The 22,588-nt window shown below is 41.1% G+C and overlaps 1 protein-coding gene across 3 annotated transcripts in view; it reads left to right on the plus strand.

Moving 5' to 3' along the window:
- The window catches only part of LOC139386623 (adenylate cyclase 8 (brain)), a 265,143-nt gene that overhangs the window by 197,299 nt on the left and 45,256 nt on the right, over positions 1-22,588 (plus strand). For all 3 annotated transcript variants that reach the window (XM_071132352.1, XM_071132353.1, XM_071132354.1), the window contains 4 exons: positions 6,475-6,575; positions 7,198-7,399; positions 13,879-13,968; positions 17,064-17,236. In XM_071132352.1, coding sequence (XP_070988453.1) covers positions 6,475-6,575; positions 7,198-7,399; positions 13,879-13,968; positions 17,064-17,236 — 566 coding nt within the window. The remainder of the gene's footprint in view (positions 1-6,474; positions 6,576-7,197; positions 7,400-13,878; positions 13,969-17,063; positions 17,237-22,588) is intronic.

Raw genomic sequence — 22,588 nt, forward strand, 5'->3', positions numbered from 1 at the left:
ATATCAATTTCAGGATCATTTATTTGTTTTTTTTATCATGAGTAAGCTAAAGGAACTTCACCTACCAACTCCTTCACTAATACAGAAGCATGTTTTTCATTTCTTAAGAAACATAAAACTGCACACTTGCATGGGTCACGTCACATTAATTTTTGAGAGAACAGTATATAAAAGCAATCAAAAGAAATACATTGAGAAATATTTTATTTGTATTCAAATTTCTGCAAGTTTCTAATTTCTACTTTTAAGTAAAATTGTCTCTTAGTCTCCTATTGACATCAATGCATGACTAAGTGAAAATGTTATTTAAACTGAAGTTAGGAGTCACGCCACAATTAATATTCTAATGCTTAAAATTGGATTGATCAATACAACACATAACAATAGTCTTATAGGTTGGGATTCAAACCAATGTCGATAAATGACATCGCACTACGATTGACTGTGATTCAGATGTGTAACTGCGGTACCAGCCAACAAATATATATATTACACACACACAGTTGAAGTTGGAAGTTTACATTCACTTAGGTTGGAGTCATTAAAACTTGTTTTTCAACCACTCCACAAATGTCTTGTTAACAAACTATAGTTTTGGTAAATCGGTTGGGACATCTACTTTGTGCATGACACAAGTAATTTTTCCAACAATTGTTTACAGACAGATGATTTCACTTATTCACTGTATCACTATTCCAGTGGGTCAGAAGTTTACATACACTAAGTTGACTGTGCCTTTAAACAGCTTGGAAAATTCCAGAAAATTATGTCATGGCTTCTGACAGGCTAATTGACATAATTTGAGTCAATTGGAGGTGTACCTGTGGATGTATTTCAAGGCCTACCTTCAAACTCAGTGCCTCTTCGCTTGCCGTCACGGGAAAATCTAAAGAAATCAGCCAAGACCTCAGTAAAAATGTGTAGCCCTCTACAAGTCTGGTTCATCCTTGGGAGCAATTTCCAAACGCCTGAAAGTACCACGTTCATCTATACAAAAAATAGTACGCAAGTACTGGTGCACTTCACAAAATAGATGGCATCATGAGGCAGGAAAATGATGTGGACATATTGAAGCAATATCTCAAGACATCAGTCAGGAAGTTAAAGCTTGGTCGCAAATGGGTCTTCCAAATGGACAATGACCCTAAGCATACTGAAAAGGTGTGTGCCTAGAAACCTGACTCAGTTACACCAGCTCTGTCAGGAGGAATGGGCCAGAATTATTGTGGGAAGCTTGTGGAAGGTTACCTTAAACGTTTGACCCAAGTTAAACAATTTAAAGGCAATGCTACCAAATACTAATTGAGGGTATGTAAACTTCTGACCCACTGGGAATGTGATGTTACAAATAAAAGCTGAAATAAATCATTTTCTACTATTATTCTGACATTTCACATTCTTAAGATAAAGTGGTGATCCTAACTGACCTGAGACGGGGAATTTTTACTAGGACTAGATGTCAGGAACTGTGTTTAAATGTATTTAGTTAAGGTGTATGTAAACTTCTGACTTCAACTGTGGGTGCAGTGACGTGGTGTTTTATAGGGTCAGCCATAGCAGGTCAGCACACCCAGGAGCAATTTAGGATTAAGTGCATTGCTCATGGGCACAGCAACAGATTTTCACCTTGTCAGCTAGGGTATTCAAACCAACAACCTTTCAGTTACTGGCCCAACACCCTAACAGCTAGGCTACCTGCCACCCTAAATGTACAAACTGCTGTTTCCAATCGCTAACGTGTGGCACAAATCCCATTCAAGTCCTGGTACCGATATTAGAATTTTTCACAGATTCTGTTCAAATAATCTGTAAGTGATTTTGTTGAGCTTCACAATCAATTTTAGGTTCTTCGTATGATTTGGAAATGATGCTCTAAATATGCTAATATCGGTACCATGACTTGAATGGAATTTGTGCCACAAATGCTTAAACGTTTCCATTTGGAAACAGTGCCAGGGAAAGTAGGAGTTGTGATTTGTTTTCTGTTACCGCAGTTATACTTCCGATATAGTATAAATATTCAATTGCTGTGCAATGTTGTTGATCTGCATTGGTTTGAATACAAGCCTTTAGTCCTCATTTTGCAGCATGGCATATTTTGGCTTCTGTTAGATCAGATTTAGCATCTGCATACATTATTTGAAAACTATCCTAAAGGCGAAATATAATTCAATTCAGAAATACCTTTTAAACTGCACAGATCTTATACTTACAGTGTATTTGGATCAATGACTGATATCTAATTTAAATAATTCAGAGAATAACTTGATAATTTTTTTTACTGAATTTTAGGGTAGGTAGCTAATTAAAGTGTTTTTTACCAAATGGCTGATTGACTTTTCCAAGAATGAAGAATCCCTTTAAGTTTACTCATGACCAAATATCCATGCCATGGACCTGTTCTCCTTTAATACCTTGTTGAAAAAGTTGACATGTTCAGCTTTTTTGCTGTTTATTTTTCCTTCTTACTTTTTGTTCCATGACTAAAGTCACTTTTCTACACCCTTGGCCTTTTGAGTTGACCTTTTCAGTTGACCTTTGCCCCTTACCCGTGTTTCCCTTTTATTGTGCAACCATCTTAAGCTAAACATTTCAAGTCCCCACCCCTTTTCGGTTCGTTTCTGCCCAATGCCCAGTGAGTTGCTTTTGAATGTCCTTATTTTTGGTCTAATTGTGACAAACATGAAGCAGCCTCTTTCTAATTTCCCCAGCACCCTTTGAGGAAGAGACAGAGAGAAAGGGGGCAGTGTGTCAAGGTTAAAATAGTTTTTTGTGTTTTTATATTATTTTTTATTTCTATTAATTTAAAGATTTACAAAGTAGTTTGTTTTCAGATCTGATTTACTAATTTTTATTTAGTATAAGTTTTATGAAAAAAAAAATGTTTCTATTTCATTTTTATATTATTTAGTTTTAGTGTTAGGGACAGAAAGTTTGCCTATGTGTGGGTGACTAGGAGCCATTTATGTGTTTTTGCTTTTCTGGGGATGTCACATCTTGCCACTCTGGGGCAGTGATGCATAAGGGAATTTGTCAGGTCATAGGGTAGGTTTAAAGGTAGACTCAGCGAGATGCACAAAGTAAACAGTAGTAGTGGGTCAATGTCCACAGTAAGAGGCTAAACTTCTCCACTCTCTTGGTCCCGGAGCTACCGTGTTGTAGCAGCGGGAAGTCCACCCTTTCACCTGCTCAGATACTGTGTGACTGTGAGAGTCTTGTGTCATGCTCAACTCATTGGGTGTGTTCGAGTAGTAATGCTAATGAAGGCAACTCTAGACGAAAGTCGAGGAGTGAAGTCGGGGAAGGTGCATCTGCGACAGTCAAAAGTCGGACACTGTAGGGGTTTTCCAACCGCCAGGATTGGGATCAACAAGGCCGTGTCAACATAGCTGCTATTGTTTATAAAGGTTTTTCTTTATAAATGTAGAAATAAACTCACACTCACAAACTGAAAACATAATGTGTGTACAATTAATTTGTTAGAGAGAGGTCTCGAATATCATTTTATTTGTATCCCCTGTTCTGCCCGTAGCTTTAGAATTGAGGTGGTTACGGTTTCAGTCACATCTTTGGTCACATGGGTCAACCAAAAACACCCTAAATATTGGTTGACAAATAATGACTCTCACTAACCAGGCGTTGGCTGCATGGTGCATTTGGTGAGAAGCAACTGTAGTGACTTGAAGGCGACTTCATCAAAAACTGCATGCCCTGATCACATGGTTGTCACGTTCATGCAGTCAACATGTAGGCACAAGTTGGAAAATGTTTATTCCCATAATGCAAGACACTTTGAAAGGCAGTGACCAACGATGGTCACCGACTAGACAAGATATATCCGCTCGAACTTGCCCAATATCTGCTTTGCTGCTCTTGGCAACATCATCTTGTTGAGTCTACCTTTAAATTATAAAGTCAATGGGCTCGTTCGAGCAGATCACTTTTGTCAAATTGGTCACTGCCTTTCAAAGTGTGTTGCATTATGGAGATACAGTCGACATGTAGGCGCAAGTATAAACTTTACAAAAACCATGTGATCAAAGGTCATGAAGTTGTGCCTGTAAGTTTCTGCAGTTGCTCTTCACCAACTTCATCCTGCAGCCATGGCTTACATTGCGGGAGGTTCTATAGTCAACCAATCATTAGGGTTTTCTTGTTTGACCCATACAAATGTGATCAAAGACATGGGCCCAATCCCTAATAGACCCCTAAACCCTACGCCTTTTGCACTTGTGGAGATCTGAGAGGATTTGACAGGTGTAAGAAATATGGTAATAGCCCTCTGATAGACTATGTGGAAGTTTCACCATGTTGCTTATATACACACACACACACACACACGTTCATACTCACCACATACACTGCTGCTACTGTCTATCTATCCTATTGCCTAGTCACTATACCCCTACTATATGTATATGTATAGCTACGTCAATTACCTCGTACCCCTGCACATCGACTCGGCACTGGTACTCCCTCTATATAGCCATATTTAAAAAAAAAAAATGTTATTGTTATTCGCAGTGTATTTATTCCTTATTCCTTTTTTTTTTACAAAGTCTTTATCTTTAACTCTATACTGATGGAACAACACCTGTAGTTTAGGAAGCATGTGACAAATAATCTCCACAAGTGCATAGGGAGTAGGGTTTAGGGTTTAGTTTGTGATTGTGTCTGGATAGATACAAATGAATATGATATTTGAGTCTCTTTCTCCCTCTCACTAATTGATTGTAAAATGTACACACATATTATTTCAGTTTGTGAGTGTGTGATATGGGGGTACTTTTATAAACAATGGCAATACTACCATTTTGATCAGAGCTTTGCTGTTGGAAAACCAACTTTTGGCTGTCGCACCACCCCCGATTTCACTCCTCAACTTTCGTTTACAGTCGGTTGCTTGAGCCTTATCATTCAAACGCGTCCAATCTCAATAGGACGTGCCAGATTCAGAAGCTTGAAAATCCCATTCGAAAAATAGTTAGAAAACCCCATTTGAATTTTGCCCAACAAATGTTTATTTTTATTTTTAAACTGAACAGTTATGTTTTTTTTTATTTTCTTAAAATTATTTTTCGTTTTAGTTTCAGTTGTATACTGAACAAAAATATACACGCAACATGACCCATGATTTCATGAGCTGAAATTAAACATCCCGGAAATGTTCCACAGGCACAAAAAGCTTATTTCTCTCAAATGTTGTGCCCAGATTTGATTACATCCCTGTTAGTGAGTATTTCTCCTTTTCCAAGATAATCCATCCACCTGACAGGTGTGGCATATCAAGAATCTGATTAAACGGCATGAACATTACACAGATGCACCTTGTGCTGGGGGCAATAAAAGGCCACTCTAAAATGTGCAGTTTTGTCACAACACAATGCCACAGATATCTCATTTTTGTTTGGCAGCATGCCAATGTTTGTCAGCAATGACTGCAGGAATGTCCACCAGAGTTTTTGCCAGATAATTGAATGTTCATTTCTCTACCATAAACCGCCTCCAACATCGTTATAGAGAATTTGGCTGTACGTCCAACCGACCTCAGGCCACGTGTAACCACACCAGCCCAGGACCTCCATATCTGGCGTCATCTGCACCTGAGACCAGCCAACCGGACAGCTGATGAAACTGAGGAGTATTTCTGTTTGTAATAAAGCCCTTTTTTGGGGAAAAACTCATTATGATTGGCTGGCCTTGCTCCCCAGGGGGTGGGACAGTCTCTCAAGTGGGTGGGCCTATGCCCTCCCATGCCCACCCATGGCTATGCCCCTGCCCAGTCATGTGAAATACATAGATTCAGGCCTAATGAATTTACTTCAGTTGATTTATTTCCCTATTTGAACTGTAACTCAGTAAAATCATTGAAATTGTTGCATGTTGTGTTTAAATTTTTGTTCAGTATAGTTAATAGTTAACTATAATAACCTAATAGGGTGTCATGGTGCAAGAGGTCAAAGGGCAAATCCAGTCGTTATAGGACAGAGATTTCTCATACATGTCAGCCAGCTCTGCATGGTAACTCACCGGCAACGATATGTGAAGGCGTGGACAGTATATTAGCTAGCAGATGCTACTAGTATCTAGCATCGCTTGCCACCGCTGCTAATGCTAACAGCCCTTGCAAATACATTTGTTTTGACAGTATTGCCAAACATAACAAACTGTACACACAAAATGTCCTCTTTGTTCAGTGACCTTAACTAGTTGTGGTGGTTTAGTATCTTGCTTCTTGAATAATCACTTTACAGTACCCAACCTCTGCCTCATCCCCAGAATCCCCAGCTAACCTCCTTCTGCTCTCCTATTTCTACCTCTCTTTCTCTAACGCTTGTGGTGGAACTGTGACGTGACTGTGTCTGTCGTGGCATTGAAATGTGGAGCTAGAGATTTTCGTATGGCCTTGTATGTCTCTTAAACCCCTCTCTCTTCTTTTCTTGTCTTTCCTTCTCCCTTCCCTTCATTGTGCAGTATTCCCAAATGAGGGACGAAGTGTTCAAGTCCAACCTGGTGTGCGCCTTCATCGTGCTCATCTTCATCACGGCCATTCAGAGCCTGCTGCCTTCTGCCAGGTAATAGAGGGACAGCTGTAGGATTGCAGAATTCCGGTAACATTCCTAAAGTTTCTAGTAATTGCTCAACCTGGATTTTTAGAAAACCTGGGCATTTTTGGAAAGTTACCAGAATATTGCAACACTGAACTCCTAGGGGTGGGGGAGAGGAAAGTGGATGAAGTCGACTCCTGATATATACACTTAGAATAAGGACACTACTTATAAGTGCACACTCATTTGAAGTGCGCTACAGTTTTCCATTCCCAATTCAATAACATTTTTAATTGGTTTGGATAATGGCGTGCTCTAGTTTGTTTCACTGGTCTATTGTCTTACGTCTGAGTGATGACTCCACCCATGGCAATGCGGTTGATTAAGAATGAAGAGACAATAGCACATAGTCTTGACAGTTTCGAACTGTCAGGAGTCGTCTATAGTTCAATCAAATCCCATAATGTGATTAATGCTTTCCCGCCTTCAACGTTGCTGCAACGATCACATCACCAACTCTTTTCACTGTTTTCACCTGTATTTAATTGAAACATTATACTGTCGCCATACATTTTTCAGCGGCCTTAGTGTTATTGCCCAGGGATGCTATTGGATCACTCTATCTACCTTCCATTGCTCATGTCTGCAGGATGGTTACCATGGTGATCCAGTTTTCTGTGCTCATCGTCCTGCACTCATTCCTAGTCCTGGTGACCACGGCGGAGGACTACAAGTGTCTGCCGTTGGTCCTGCGAAAGTCCTGCTGCTGGATCAATGAGACCTACATGGCCCGCAACGTCATCGTCTTTGTCTCCATCCTCATCAACTTCCTGGCGGCCATGATCAACATTGTGAGTTTAGCCAGACATTTACACAGCAGATGTGCATAAAGATGGTTGCCGGCCTCCATTCTCTAACCACAAATGCCTGTTTCCTAAGTTAGGTTTATTGTAGCTTGCTCTCCGTTACTGTTCTTTAAAAAAAAAAGATCTGCATTTGCACAGTATACAGTTGTGGCCAAATATATTGGCACATTTGCAATTTACTTAAATAATTCTCTATTCTCAAATAAGTTTAAAAAAAGTCAAATAAAATGTTTTGTCACACGCGCCGAATACAACAGGTGTAACCTTAACGTGAAATGCTTACTTACAAGTCCTTACCAACAATGCTGTTCAAGAAAGAGTTAAGAAAATATTTACTAAATAAAAAAATAAAAATAATAAAGTAACTCAATAAGAGAACAATAAAGATGCTATATACAGTCGAAGTCGGAAGTTTACATACACCTTAGCCAAATACATTTATACTCAATTTTTTCACAGTTCCTGACATTTAATCCTAGTAAAAAGTCCCTGTCTTAGGTCATGTCAGAATAATAGGAGAGAGAATTATTTATTTCAGCTTTTATTTCCTTCATCACTTTCCCAGTGGGTCAAAAGTTTACATACACTCAATTAGTATTTGGTAGCATTGCCTTTAAATTGTTTAAGTTGGGTCAAACATTCACGGTAGCCTTTCACAAGCTTCCCACAATATGTTGGGTGACTTTTTGCCCATTCCTCCTGACAGAGCTGGTATAACAGTCAGGTTTGTAGGCCTCCTTGCTCGCACACGCTTTTTCAGTTCTGCCCACACATTTTCTATATGATTGAGGTCCTTTCATGATCTGGACGGACTATAAGAACTTGGTCTCCATTCAAGAAGCCAAAAGTAGTTTTTTAACAGGTTCAATTTCACACTGGCCTATCGCCCAGGATCCAAGAATCAGAAAGCAGACACCTTGTCCCGGTAACACAATGTCTCTAACGAGGAGAGGAACTCCGAGCCCAACATCCCCAGCTCATGCATTGTGGCCCCTGTGATATGGAGTATTGGGACCACGGTATGACAAGCCGGGACCCAAGAACCTGACTCCAGCATGGGTCCCACTTTATGTTCCACGATCAGCCCGTTCTCAAGTGCTACAATGGGGACACTCCTCTAAATTACCTGGGCATCCAGGGGTTAATCAGACACTGTGTAACGGTTTTCTTCCGCTGAAGGAGAGGAGGACCAAAATGCAGCGTGGTTAGTGTTCAACATCTTTAATATCGACGATAAACGAGAACACTACAAAATACAAAACAACAAAAGTGAAAATCAAAACAGTCCTATCTGGTGCAATGACACAGACAGAAGACAATCACCCACAAAATACCCACAGAATATGGCTGCCTAAATATGGTTCCCAATCAGAGACAACGATAGACAGCTGCCTCTAATTGAGAACCAATCTAGGCAACCATAGACCTACAAACTACCTAGAAAGGAAACAGCCCCATAAACATAAAAAAAACCTAGACCAGGCAAAACACATAAATCCCCAATGTCACACCCTGACCTAACCAAAATAATAAAAAAAAATCTAAGATAACTAAGGCCAGGGCGTGCCACACTGGAGTTCCTGAGGCAGAAATTCTGGAGGGCCAACATGATTGAGGATGTGAGATCCTATGTTGTGGCCTGTTCTACCTGTGCCCAAAGCAAGTCCTCATTACAGCGACCGACTGGGTTGCTCCAACCTCTGCCCATCCCGAGCCGGCCCTGGTCCCACCTGTCCGTAGACTTTATCACAGTGTTACCTCCATCTCAAGGGCTTACCACTATTCTGGTGGTCATGGATCGGTTCCCCATTTCCTCGCCTTACCCAAGTTTCCCTCAGCGAAGGATACCGCTGATCTCATTATTACCCATGTCTTTCGACTACACAGACTTCCCCAGGACATTGTCTCAGATTGTGTGCCCCAGTTCGTCACACGGTATTGGAAGGCCTTCTGCTCATTGTTGGGGGCGTCGTTGAGTCTCTCCTCTGTGTTCTAATGGTTAAACTGAACAGGCCAATAAAGAGCTGGAGAAGTTCCTCCGCTCTTTCGTCTCCACTCAGGCCAGCAACTGGAGCAAGTTCTCGTCTGGGCGGAATATGCACATAACACACTGCCGAACTCGTCCCCTGGACTGTCGCCATTCGAGTGTGAGTTCGTCCTCTTCCTGAACAAGAGGCCGAAACGGAGGTGCCATCAGCCGAGGCGTTAATTCGACAATGTCACCGCACCTGGATCAGAGCGCGCGATCCTCCTTGATCCACTCTTCTGCCCAACACCAACGCCAGGCAAACCGGCACCAAAGGCCTGTTTGGCTCCTCCGACTGGGTCAACAGGTGTGGCTCTCCACCCGTGATCTTCCCTTAAGGGTGGACTCGCGGAAGCTTGCTCCACGCTACATAGGACCATTCAAGATCCTGAGTCGCATCAACCCGGTCACCTATTGTCTCCAGCTTGCCAGGTCTATGAGGGTCTGTCCATCCTTTCCTGTCTCAAGATGGTAAGGATCAGTCCCTTCTCTCCCCCCACACCTGCCCCTCAGCCCCCTCGACTTGTGGATGGCCGCCCAGCCTACACTGTCCGGCATCTGTTGGAGGCTCGTCGGGTTCGAGGCAGCATGCAGTACCTGGTGGACTGGGAGCGCTACGGTTCCGAGGAGCGGGCTTTGGTGCCTGCCAGGGACAAACTGGTTCCGGGATTTGTTTCGGACTTCAACAAATAACATGGTGGTCATCCTGGCTCCACGGCTGGAGCTGCTCCTCGAAGGGGTGGTACTGTCATGGTTCCACCTGTCACCAGAGGGCTGCAGAGACCGTCCTAGAGACATTAACGACACGCAGGTGTGTCCTATTACTCATTATGATATCCCTTTTAAAAGAGGTGTGTTTTTTCTGGTTTCCTTTGCAGTAGCTTGAATTGTTTACCATGTGTGTTTGTTTCCTGAGTGAGTTTGAGACTTAGTGTTTTTTTTTTTCAGTGTACTGTGATCCTGAAGCTACTTTATCAGTAAAGTATTTATGTTTATCCTTAACCACTGATTCCTTGCCTGGTCTCTTCTCTACACCTGTGTCCAACCTCACAACATCACAGCTTTACAGCACAGTCAGAGCTTGTTTGGTAAGGGGTTCTCAATAGTATTGGGCCAGTTCAATTCTATGAATGGTTCTTTGCCCAGCAATAGATTCACAGCTGAACCTACTGACCGCAATTTACCTTCTGCAGGCAATGTTCTTCTCTTTTCAGGATCAGAGCAACATTGCTTGCAAGTCATTACTTCCATCAAAGCTTGTGAAATACTCATCATTAGTCTGCGAGGTTGCAAGGTCTACGTACTGTATGCTTTTAGCACATACAGTGCCTTGCGAAAGTATTCAGCCCCCTTGAACTTTGCGACCTTTTGCCACATTTCAGGCTTCAAACATAAAGATATAAAACTATTTTTTTGTGAAGAATCAACAACAAGTGGGACACAATCATGAAGTGGAACGACATTTATTGGATATTTCAAACTTTTTTAACAAATCAAAAACTGAAAAATTGGGCGTGCAAAATTATTCAGCCCCTTTACTTTCAGTGCAGCAAACTCTCTCCAGAAGTTCAGTGAGGATCTCCAAATGATCCAATGTTGACCTAAATGACTAATGATGATAAATACAATCCACCTGTGTGTAATCAAGTCTCCGTATAAATGCACCTGCACTGTGATAGTCTCAGAGGTCCGTTAAAAGCGCAGAGAGCATCATGAAGAACAAGGAACACACCAGGCAGGTTCGAGATACTGTTGTGAAGAAGTTTATAGCCGGATTTGGATACAAAAATATTTCCCAAGCTTTAAACATCCCAAGGAGCACTGTGCAAGCGATAATATTGAAATGGAAGGAGTATCAGACCACTGCAAATCTACCAAGACCTGGCCGTCCCTCTAAACTTTCAGCTCATACAAGGAGAAGACTGATCAGAGATGCAGCCAGGAGGCCCATGATCACTCTGGATGAACTTCAGAGATCTACAGCTGAGGTGGGAGACTCTGTCCATAGGACAACAATCAATCGTATATTGCACAAATCTGGCCTTTATGGAAGAGTGGCAAGAAGAAAGCCATTTCTTAAAGATATCCATAAAAAGTGTTGTTTAAAGTTTGCCACAAGCCACCTGGGAGACACACCAAACATGTGGAAGAAGGTGCTCTGGTCAGATGAAACCAAAATTGAACTTTTTGGCAACAATGCAAAACGTTATGTTTGGCGTAAAAGCAACAGAGCTCATCACTCTGAACACACCATCCCCACTGTCAAACATGGTGGTGCCAGCATCATGGTTTGGGCCTGCTTTTCTTCAGCAGGGACAGGGAAGATGGTTAAAATTGATGGGAAGATGGATGGAGCCAAATACAGGACCATTCTGGAAGAAAACCTGATGGAGTCTGCAAAAGACCTGAGACTGGGACGGAGATTTGTCTTCCAACAAGACAATGATCCAAAACATAAAGCAAAATCTACAATTGAATGGTTCAAAAATAAACATATCCAGGTGTTAGAATGGCCAAGTCAAAGTCCAGACCTGAATCCAATCGAGAATCTGTGGAAAGAACTGAAAACTGCTGTTCACAAATGCTCTCCATCCAACCTCACTGAGCTCGAGCTGTTTTGCAAGGAGGAATGGGAAAAAATGTCAGTCTCTCGATGTGCAAAACTGATAGAGACATACCCCAAGCGACTTACAGCTGTAATCGCAGCAAAAGGTGACGCTACAAAGTATTAACTTAAGGGGGCTGAATAATTTTGCACGCCCAATTTTTCAGTTTTTGATTTGTTAAAAAAGTTTGAAATATCCAATAAATGTCGTTCCACTTCATGATTGTGTCCCACTTGTTGTTGATTCTTCACAAAAAAAATACAGTTTTATATCTTTATGTTTGAATCCTGAAATGTGGCAAAAGGTCGCAAAGTTCAAGGGGGCCGAATACTTTCGCAAGGCACTGTACAGCCTAGAGGCACACAACAGTGAACTGATTGAGAAAGAGTTTTGTAGCTGTAGAATAAATAAAAGCAGCATGAACATGGTGAAATAGGGAAAGCAGGACAACTAATACATATTCTGCTGTTTACTCATTTACCTTGCTCTTATCAATTTATAAATGACTGTGTGTAATTTATATTGGGGGAAAAACAGCAAGTAGATGTTTTTCTACTTGGAACCAACAGGTTCACACAACCTTATTCATGGTTTCCTCATGTGTATAGGTGGTGGATTTAAGTCAGGGTCAGAATACAGCATATCTGTAGACATACCTCAATTTCTGTAAACTCCACTCCAAACGGAATATCTGCTTAAGTTCAAGGTCAGAATATGTGTAGAGAGAGAAAAGTACATAAAAAGGGAATGAAGTTCCTTTTACACACGCATAACTTGGGTCAGAATTTCCCCTCAAATCTCTCTGCCTCTCTGCTGCATGTAGGCTATCAGCCAGCCATACCGAATATTGATGATGTAAATCAGGGATCATCAACAATTTTCTTGAGTGGATGGTTAGGCGGCCTGAAAATAATTACAAATAATTTGTAAACTGCAAATTGACCGCAAGAAGCACAAACAAATACAATATTTGACTAAAACACAATGTCAAACCTTTCTTTCATTTGTATACTATCACATACATTGGAACATATTTCCCAAATTAAAAAAATTGGAGTTGATATGCTGGTGTTTTTACAGTGTTTTGTGTTTGTATTGCTTAGAACGTGATGGTCCAAATTAAAATCACCTGAACTGAAAAACCGTGTGCGAGCAAGGAGGCCTACAAACCTGACTCAGTTACACCAGCTCCGTCAGAAGGAATGGGCCAAAATTCACCAAAGTTATTGTGGGAAGCTTGTGGAAGGCTACCCGAAACGTTTGACCCAAGTTTAAAAAATGTAATGCAATGCTACCAAATACTAACTGAGTGTATGTAAACGTCTGACCCACTGGGAATGTGATGAAAGAAGTAAAAGCTGAAATAAAAAGTGGTGATCCTAACTGACCTAAAACAGGGAATTTTTACTAGGATTAAATGTAAGGAATTGTGAAAAACGGAGTTTAAATGTATTTAGTTTAGGTGTATGTAAACTTCCGACTTCAACTGTAGGTGGCTTGCTACAGACACTTGACTGGTGACCGCATATCAAGCCATGCATGTTTGGATATCTCCGGGTGCCTGTGAGCTCCATTCAGGGCTGACCAGGATGGGGTAGGGATGTGGGTGGTGAACTTGACAATGTCACGATGACTTGGGGGCAGTGTGTTCCTAACAACAATGACAACGGTATACAAAATATATATACTTGATGAGTGGTAGGGCAGGTGCTCGTGCTCTCTGCACGTGCCTGTATTTGAGTATTCATTCACTGATCGAGTATGCATATACACTGATTATTTATAGAGACAATAATGTACAACACTGATCTCTCTCTATTCCTCTCTTGCAGCTGTGGTGTGATTTTGACAAGTCCAGCACCTTCAGCAACCAGACCTTCAACACATCCACCCCCATCCCTGACATCTGCTTCTACCCTGAGGTAAATGTACTAGACAGTAATACTTTACATTAAGTTGGTTGTATACCTGTGTAGTACCACTAACTACAGTACTAACAATATGGTATTAACATGGCATTATTTAGTATTTCAGGGGAACACTTCACAGGGTGAAACTAAGTTAACATGTTATCCAGCCACGTAGGCACATGTGTGCCTGGGCCCACCCACTGGGGAGCCCATCTTCTTGCCAATATTCCAAACGGGACATTATTAGAATTTTACCTAAACATGCAAACACCCTCAGATAGAATTCATAGCTAGCAGTGCATCTAGAAAGTCTGATGGACGAATTTGGTTTAGGCAGATGCCAGGAGAACCCTACATGTCCGAATGCTTAGTGCCAGCTGTACAGTTAGGAGTAATGGACTGGGGCTGATGTCATGGTTCGAGTTAGGCCCCTTAGTTCCAGTGAAGGGAAATCTTAACTCTACAGCATACAATGACATTCTAGACGATTCTGTGCTTCCAACTTTGTGGCAACAGTTTGGGGAAGGCCCATTCCTGTTTCAGCATGACAATGCCCACCTGCACAAAGCTATGTCCATACAGAATGGTTTGTCAAAATCAGTGTGGAAGAACTTGACTGGACTGCACAGAGCCCCGACCTCAACCATTGAACACTTTTGGGATGAATTTGAACACTGAATGCGAGTCAAGCCTAATCAGTGCCTGACCTCACTAATGCTCCTGTGGCTGAATGGAAGCAAGTACCCGCAGCAATGTTCCAAAAATATTGTGGAAAGCATTCCCGGAAGAGCGGAGGCAATGCCATTTCAACTCCATATTTTAATGCCCATGATTTTGGAATGAGATGTTCAACGAGCATGTTTCCACATACTTTTGGTCATGTAGTGTATATCTTCTCATCACTCAAGTCCGTGGCTTGCGTCAATGCCATTTCAACTCAGGAAATGAATAGGACTTTAATTCACAACATTGGAATCAAAATCCCGATATAAATGAATTGGCAATTTCCAGCTCATTAAATAAAATAATTGAATTTCCTGAACTTAACTGTTTTTGTTCATTAAAGGGGAAATCTGGGACAGCTGAAAGGAAGGGGAGGAGAATTCATACAGCTATTAACATAGCCGCGGGAAGTAGGGGTGCTAAACACCCTGGAGAATCGGAATGAAAAAATTACAATAATATAATACATACAGTGGCTTGCGAAAGTGTTCACCCCCTTATCATTTTTTCTATTTTGTTGCCTTACAACCTGGAATTAAAATAGATTTTGGGTGGGCGTTTGTATCATTTGATTTACAGAACATGCCTACCACTTTGAAGATGCTAAATATTTTTTCCTGTGAAATAAACAAGAACTAAGACAAAAAAACAGAAAACTTGAGCGTGTATAACTATTCACCCCCCCCCAAAATCAATACTTTGTATAGCCACCTTTTGCAGCAATTACAGCTGCAAGTCTGTTGGGGTATGTCTCTATAAGCTTGGCACATCTAGTCACTGGGATTTTTGCCCATTCTTCAAGGCAAAACTGCTCCAGCTCCTTCAAGTTGGATGGGTTCCACTGGTTTACAGCAATTTTAAGTCATACCACAGATTCTCAATTGGATTGAGGTCTGGGCTTTGACTAGGCCATTACAAGACATTTAAATGTTTCCCCTTAAACCACGTGAGTGTTGTTTTAGCAGTATGCTTAGTGTCATTGTCCTGCTGGAATGTGAACCTCCGTCCCAGTTTCAAATCTCTGGAAGACTGAAACAGGTTTCCCTCAAGAATTTCCCTGTATTTAGCGTCATCCATCATTCCTTCAATTCTGACCAGTTTCCCAGTCCCTGCCGATTTAAAAACATCCCCACAGCATGATGCTGCCACCACCATGCTTCACTGTGGGGATGGGGTTCTCGGGGTGATGCGAGGTGCTGGGTTTGCGCCAGACATTTTCCTTGATGGCCAAAAAGCTCAATTTTAGTCTTATCTGACCAGAGTACCTTCTTCCTTATGTTAGGGGAGTCTCCCACATGCCTTTTGGCGAACACCAAACGTGTTTGCTTTTTTTTTTTTTTAAGCAATGCCTTTTTTTCTGGCGACTCTATTGTAAAGCCCAGCTCTGTGGAGTATGCGGTTTAAAGTTGTTCTATGGACAGATACTCCAATCTCCTCTGTGGAGCTTTGCAGCTCCTTCAGGGTTATTTTTGGTCTCTTTGTTGCCTCTCTGATTAATGTCCTCCTTGCCTGGTCCGTGAGTTTTGGTGGGCGGCCCTCTCTTGACAGGTTTGTTGTGGTGCTAAATTCTTTCCATTTAAAAAAAAAATGGATTTAATGGTGCTCCGTGGGATGTTCAAAGTTTCTGAATGTTTTCTATAACCGAACCCTGATCTGTATTTCTCCACAACTTTGTCCCTGACCTATTTGTAGAGCTCTTAGGTCTTCATGGTGATGCTTGCTTGGTGATGCCCCTTGCTTAGTGATGTTGCAGACTCTGGAGCCTTTCAGAACAGGAGATCATATACTGAGATCATGTGACAGATCATGTGACACTTAGATTGCACACAGGTGGACTTTATTTAACTAATTATGTGACTTCTGAAGGTAATTAGTTGCACAAGATCTTATTTGTTTTTTAAACAAGTCATTTTTTTCATTTCACATCACCAATTTGGACTATTTTGTGTATGTTCATTACATGAAATCTAAATAAAAATCTATTTAAATTGCAGGTTGTAATGCAACAAAGTAGGGAAAAAGCCAAGGGGGATGAATACTTTTGCAACGCACTGTATATATCGTTTGATTATATATTTGTTTTAGTTACAAAAGTATTGCACTGGGCCTTAACTAGTCCTGCAAATGTTTTTTATCTCAGCACCCCAACCACCAAACATCTACCCGCGGCTATGGCTGTTTACAAACAATGGAGTAAAACGTGCTTATATTTTGGCCTTTGATGAGGTGCAGTACAACATCACAAACTAAGCTCATGTGGCATTTATAGTTATATTCTTCAAGAACGAATGGCTATATAAAATGTATTTAAAAGTCCAAAAATGTATGTACCAATTCCAGATTACCCCTGTAAGTGTTGTGTGTGTCAATGTTTTCCTCCACAGTATTTTGTGTTCACGGGGGTGCTCGCCATGGTGACGTGCGCGGTGTTCCTGCGACTGAACTCGGTCCTAAAGCTCGCTGTGCTCCTGGTCATGATTGCTATCTACTCCCTACTCACTGAAGCCTTCTACACCTCCCTGTTTTTACGCTACGACTATGTCCACCACAACACAGAGTGAGTGATGTAACATTACAGTGTATCTTAACACCAAAATGCCTTCAATTGTTTGCTCCAAAATATAGGCATTATCTACAATAATTTAGTCAATTAAGATGGTGCGTACCTTTCCCAATCATTTGGGAATTTGTTATACAGTACGTAGATGGATACACGACAAATGTCGTGGTACTTGGACTTATCTTGACATTAGACGGCTTTTGATGGCCCCACAGGGAGCTAACCCCCCGTGTTTTAGCACAAGCTCGCTACCCTTTTCTCTCTGTTTCTTTGTCTTACATTGGCCATTGAAACCACTGTTAGTGACTTTCACTGTGGCTGTATTAACCACTCACACGGCTGCGAAGTGAGCGGAATTAGATTCCCATCTCAATGCCGCCTGTACTATTTCATCGCATGTTGGTCCGCTAACCCCACAATAGCTGTTTTAATGACAGGTTTCAAGCCTGACATCAAAGCAGACGTACAAATTCCTACATTTTGATCGTATCTATCCCCCATTGTCAGATTAGTACATAACGCATCATCCATCCGATCCACATAATCACACATTCCTTCTTTCGGAACCTGTGTACAGTTACTAATTTTACTCACACTCGAAACAATATATTCCCACCTGTGGTTAAGAATCCGTCAATTTCGTAATTTGCTATCCCCGAGTCACATGCTTCGTGTACAGAGGACCAAGCCGACATTCAATATTCCTGTGCGAGTGTTGGCAACACGGCTCCTGGCAAAGCGAGTATTCAATATGATCGTAATCACCAGCATGAAACCCCAAAATTCGACCCTCTTTCCTCAGGAAACTGATACATCCCTCTTTTACTGGATCCGGTGCCTCTTTCATAATATTATGCATTTCGCTCATGCTCAGTGGCTGATGATGCTGAATTTTGATCCGTACTTGGGGATATGCATCATCGGGAATAGGGTTATACTCCCATGGTACTATTTGTCCCGGATAAAATGTAACCAGGGTCGCGTGTGTTCGTACTGGGCGCACATTTCTATGATAACCTAGATCATGCTGATCCACTATCCAGTAAGGGACTACTATATCTGGACTCTTAATGCACATGTCCTCTGCCTCTCGCAACCCATACGGCTCTTTTTTTCTTTTTAAGAGAGAGGTATAATGGTGGCTTCTAGATGTGACCTGTTGTCACCTTATAGCATGGGACGAACGGCGGAGGAGTGGCAATTGCATATACTCCTCCACATATTTTGATACTGTTGAAGCGCAACCCTGAGTTGTTTTATTTGTTTTTGTCTGTCCTCAAGGACTTCCTCTAATTCCTGGTTTAGGTTTTGACTCTTTTCTAGCGCAATAGCCAATTCCTGCTTTTATTAATTTAATATATGGGCATTCCCTTCAGATACGGCCAGTTTTTTATTCGACGCCTCTTTCTTGTCTACCGCCTGTACCATTTTACATCGCAAGTCTCCATTTTTCACTTTTTCCATATTTATCCACTGCTGATAAATTGGCCAGCATCCCGGAGTCGCCTCTGCACTGTTGACGTTAAGACTGGTGTTTTGCGGTATTATTTAATGAAGCTGCCAGTTCAGGACTTGTAAGGCCTCTGTTTCTCGAAATAGACACTCTAATGTACTTGTCTTTTTGCTCAGTAGTGCACCGGGGCCTCTCACTCCTCTTTCTATTCTGGTTAGAGCCAGTTTGCGCTGTTCTGTGAAGAGAGTAGTACACAGTGTTGATGAGATCTTCAGTTTCTTGGCAATTTCTCGCATGGAATAGCTTTAATTTCTCAGAACAAGAATAGACTGACGAGTTTCAGAAAAGTCCTTTGTTTCTGGCCATTTTGAGACTGTATTCAAACCCACAAATGCTAGTCTAAAGAAGTCAAATTTTTTGTTTCTTTAATCAGCACAACAGTTTTCAGCTGTGCTAACATAATTGCAAAAGGGTTTGCTAATGATCAATTAGCATTTTAAAATGATAAACTTGGATTAGCTAACACAACGTGCCGTTGGAACACAGGAGTGATGGTTGCTGATATTGGGTCTCTGTACGCCTATGTAGATATTCCATTCAAAATGAGCCGTTTCCAGCTAAAATAGTCATTTACAAAATCAACAGTTTCTATACTGTATTTCTGATCAATTTAATGTTATTTTAATGGACAATAAATGTGCCTTTCTTTCAAAAACAAGGACATTTCTAAATGACCCCAAACTTTTGAGTGGTAGTGTATTAGGGCCTACAAAAGGGGGACCCTTGGGACGCATGCTGCCCGCAGGCTGCCAGTTGCCCAACCTTGCTCCTGGTGTCTCCACTCTACATCTGCTAGTTAGTGGAGTAACACACTCATACATCTTTTTATTTTCCAAGAGGCCATTTAGTCTGCGACAGCAGGCTAAAAGCTCCCTTCTAAATGACTCTGAGATATTGAGTTACAATCTTTTTCCCCTTCCAAGTATTTGTCCGTAAAACACTGAAGCTCTACCATGGCATGGTGGCATCTCAGAAACTTTTGAATATCTCAAAATAGGGGCCTTACATACAATATTTTGATCTTTGACTGTTGATGTGCTTCACGAGCTCCGATCCCTCCTGCTCCTCAACCTGTTGTTTCGGCCTGTTGTTTCCAAAGTGTTTATTTGTTTTGATTTTATTTTGTTCATAAGTGTTTGTCAACACCCGCTGCCAACTAGCTAGGTTGCAATTGAGTCATATGTCCTTATCCGAATGGCCTGTGCTTCCTGGATCTTGCCTGCCAAAGATGTTGTCTCCACCTGCTTCTCCTCCTCCATCTTGTAGTGAAGTAGACGGAGAACAGCAAGAGGATTGTTTCAATCAGCGCTGGTCCCATGTCACAAGTCGTACAAACCAAAGGCAGTGGCATGCTGCTAAGCTAACTGGAGTGTCTGCAAGATGTTTGAAAGCAGATTGACATAAGAAAATTGAGTCTGCCATAGTTCATGTGGGATTCAACTACATTATGAAGGGCAGCTCAGAACAGCTGAAGATGGATTTACAAGAACTGATTGGGTCTCTGCTTGACACCAACAAATGCCCCATTATATCTGGCCTGTGACCTCCCTAAATTGTGGCATTCAACGTTTCAGCAGACCTTTTACCCTCCATAGCTGGCTACTAGACTATTGCAGCTCTGTGGGTGTAACATTTAATGGCAATTTTGATACCTTCTGGAAACAAAGCTCATATTATAAGGAGGATGGGATCCACCCAAATCATTTGGGTTCCTGGATCCTTTCACCGCATTATAAGGCTGCGTTGAGACAATAACTTATCAATGACCCAAGCCCAGCTCAGTTAATCCCTTCCATTGTGTTGCTGAGTTGTCACAATGCTTCAGCAAATGTACATTATCCCAGGGGCGTTGGAAGATGCAATGTTAAGTGACCTAATTTATGTACCTCTTACTTCCCTGAATGTCTCTGCTGATCCTATAGCTATTGTATGCAGTAATCATGTGAACCAGAGTTATACTGTTAGCATTGAGGCGGTGTGCCCTAGTAGGATGTCCACTGTGTGCTGCTCACACTGCACTAACATAAATAACATGAGAATGTCTGCTACGTTTCCCAGTAATGCAATGAAAATAATCAGGTATCCCAGAAAAGTGCTAAAAATAGCCCACGTTAACATACAGCTTAAGAAACAAGGTTTTTGAAATCAATAATTTGCTAGTAACAGATGACATTCATATTCTGACAATCTCTGAAATGCACTTAGATAATACCTTTGATGATACAGTGGTAGCAATACATAGTTATACCATCTACAGAAAAGACAGACATGCCAAAGGTGGAGGTGTTGCTGTTTATATTCAGAACCACATTCCTGTAAAGCTTATAGAGGATCTCATGTTAAATTCTGTTGAAGTAATATGGCTACAGATTCATCTGCCTCACCTAAAGCCCATTATTGTGGGAAACTGCTATAAACCAACAAGTGCTAACAGTCGCTATCTGGATAGAATTTGTGAAATGCTTGATAATATATGTGAAAGCAACAGAAAGGTATATTTTCTGGGTGATTTAAATATTGATTGGCTGTCCACTCAAGAAAAAGCTTCAAACTCTAACTTGAGCCTGCAACCTGGTTCAGGTTATCAGTCACCTACCATGGTAGTTACAAACAGCACAGGAATGAAATCATCAACATTTATTGGTCAGATCTTTACTAATGTTGCAGAAATTTGCTTTAAAGTAGTATCCAAACCCATCGGATGTAGTGATCACATTATAGTAGCCTTATCTAGGAAAACCAAAGTTCCAAAGGCTGGGCCTAATATAGTGTATGAGGTCATACAATAAATTTTGTAGTGATTATTAAGTTGATGATGTAAAACATATTTGCTGGTGTGTATTGAGGAGCAACCCAACACTGCACTTGACACATTTATGAAATTGCTTATTCCAGTTACTAATAAGCATGCACCCATTAAGAAAATGACTGAAAAACTGTTAAATCCCCATGGAATGATGAGGAATTTAACAATTGTATGGTCAAGAGGGATAAGACAAAAGGAATGGCAAGTAAAGTCTGGCTGCAGAACCTATTGGCAAAAATACAGCAAATTCAGAAATCATGTGACTAAACTGAATAAAAAGAAGAATCTACACTATGAAACAAAGCATAAAGACTGATAGCAAAAACCTTTGGAGCACCTTAAATGACATTTTGGGTATAAAGGAAAACTCACCTTCATCATTCACTGAATGATATTTTAAATTGCTTTAATTATATTTTCATTAGCAAGATTAGAAAACTTAGGCATGAAATGCTAGCAACAAACGCTGACACTACATATCCAAGTATAACTGATAAAATGATTAAAGACAATCATTGTAATTTTAAATTCTGTAAAGTAAGTGTGGAAGATGTGAAACAATTATTGTTCTCTATCAACTATGACAAGCCACCGGGGTCTGACAACTTGGATGGAAAATTACTGAGGATAATAGTGGATGATATTGCCACTCCTAGTTGTCATATCTTCAATTTATGCTTACTAGAAAGTGTGTGCCCTCAGGCCTGGAGGGAAGCAAAAGTCATTCCTCTACTCAATAATAGTAAAGCCCCCTTTACTGACTCAAATTGCTGACCAATCAGCCTTTTACCAACCCTTAGTAAACCTTTGGAAAAAAGGGTGTTTGACCAGATACAATGCTATTTTACTGTAAAGAAATGGACAACAGACTTTCAGCATACTTATAGGGAAGGACATTCAACAAGCACGGCACTTACACAAATGACTGATAATTGGCTAAGATAAATTGATGATAAAGAGATTGTGGGAGCTGTTTTGTTAGTCTTAAGTGCGGCCTTTGACATTATTGATCATAGTCTGGTGATGGAAA

The sequence above is a fragment of the Oncorhynchus clarkii genome, chromosome 28 (genome assembly GCF_045791955.1).
Source record: "Oncorhynchus clarkii lewisi isolate Uvic-CL-2024 chromosome 28, UVic_Ocla_1.0, whole genome shotgun sequence".
Lineage (NCBI taxonomy): Eukaryota > Metazoa > Chordata > Actinopteri > Salmoniformes > Salmonidae > Oncorhynchus > Oncorhynchus clarkii.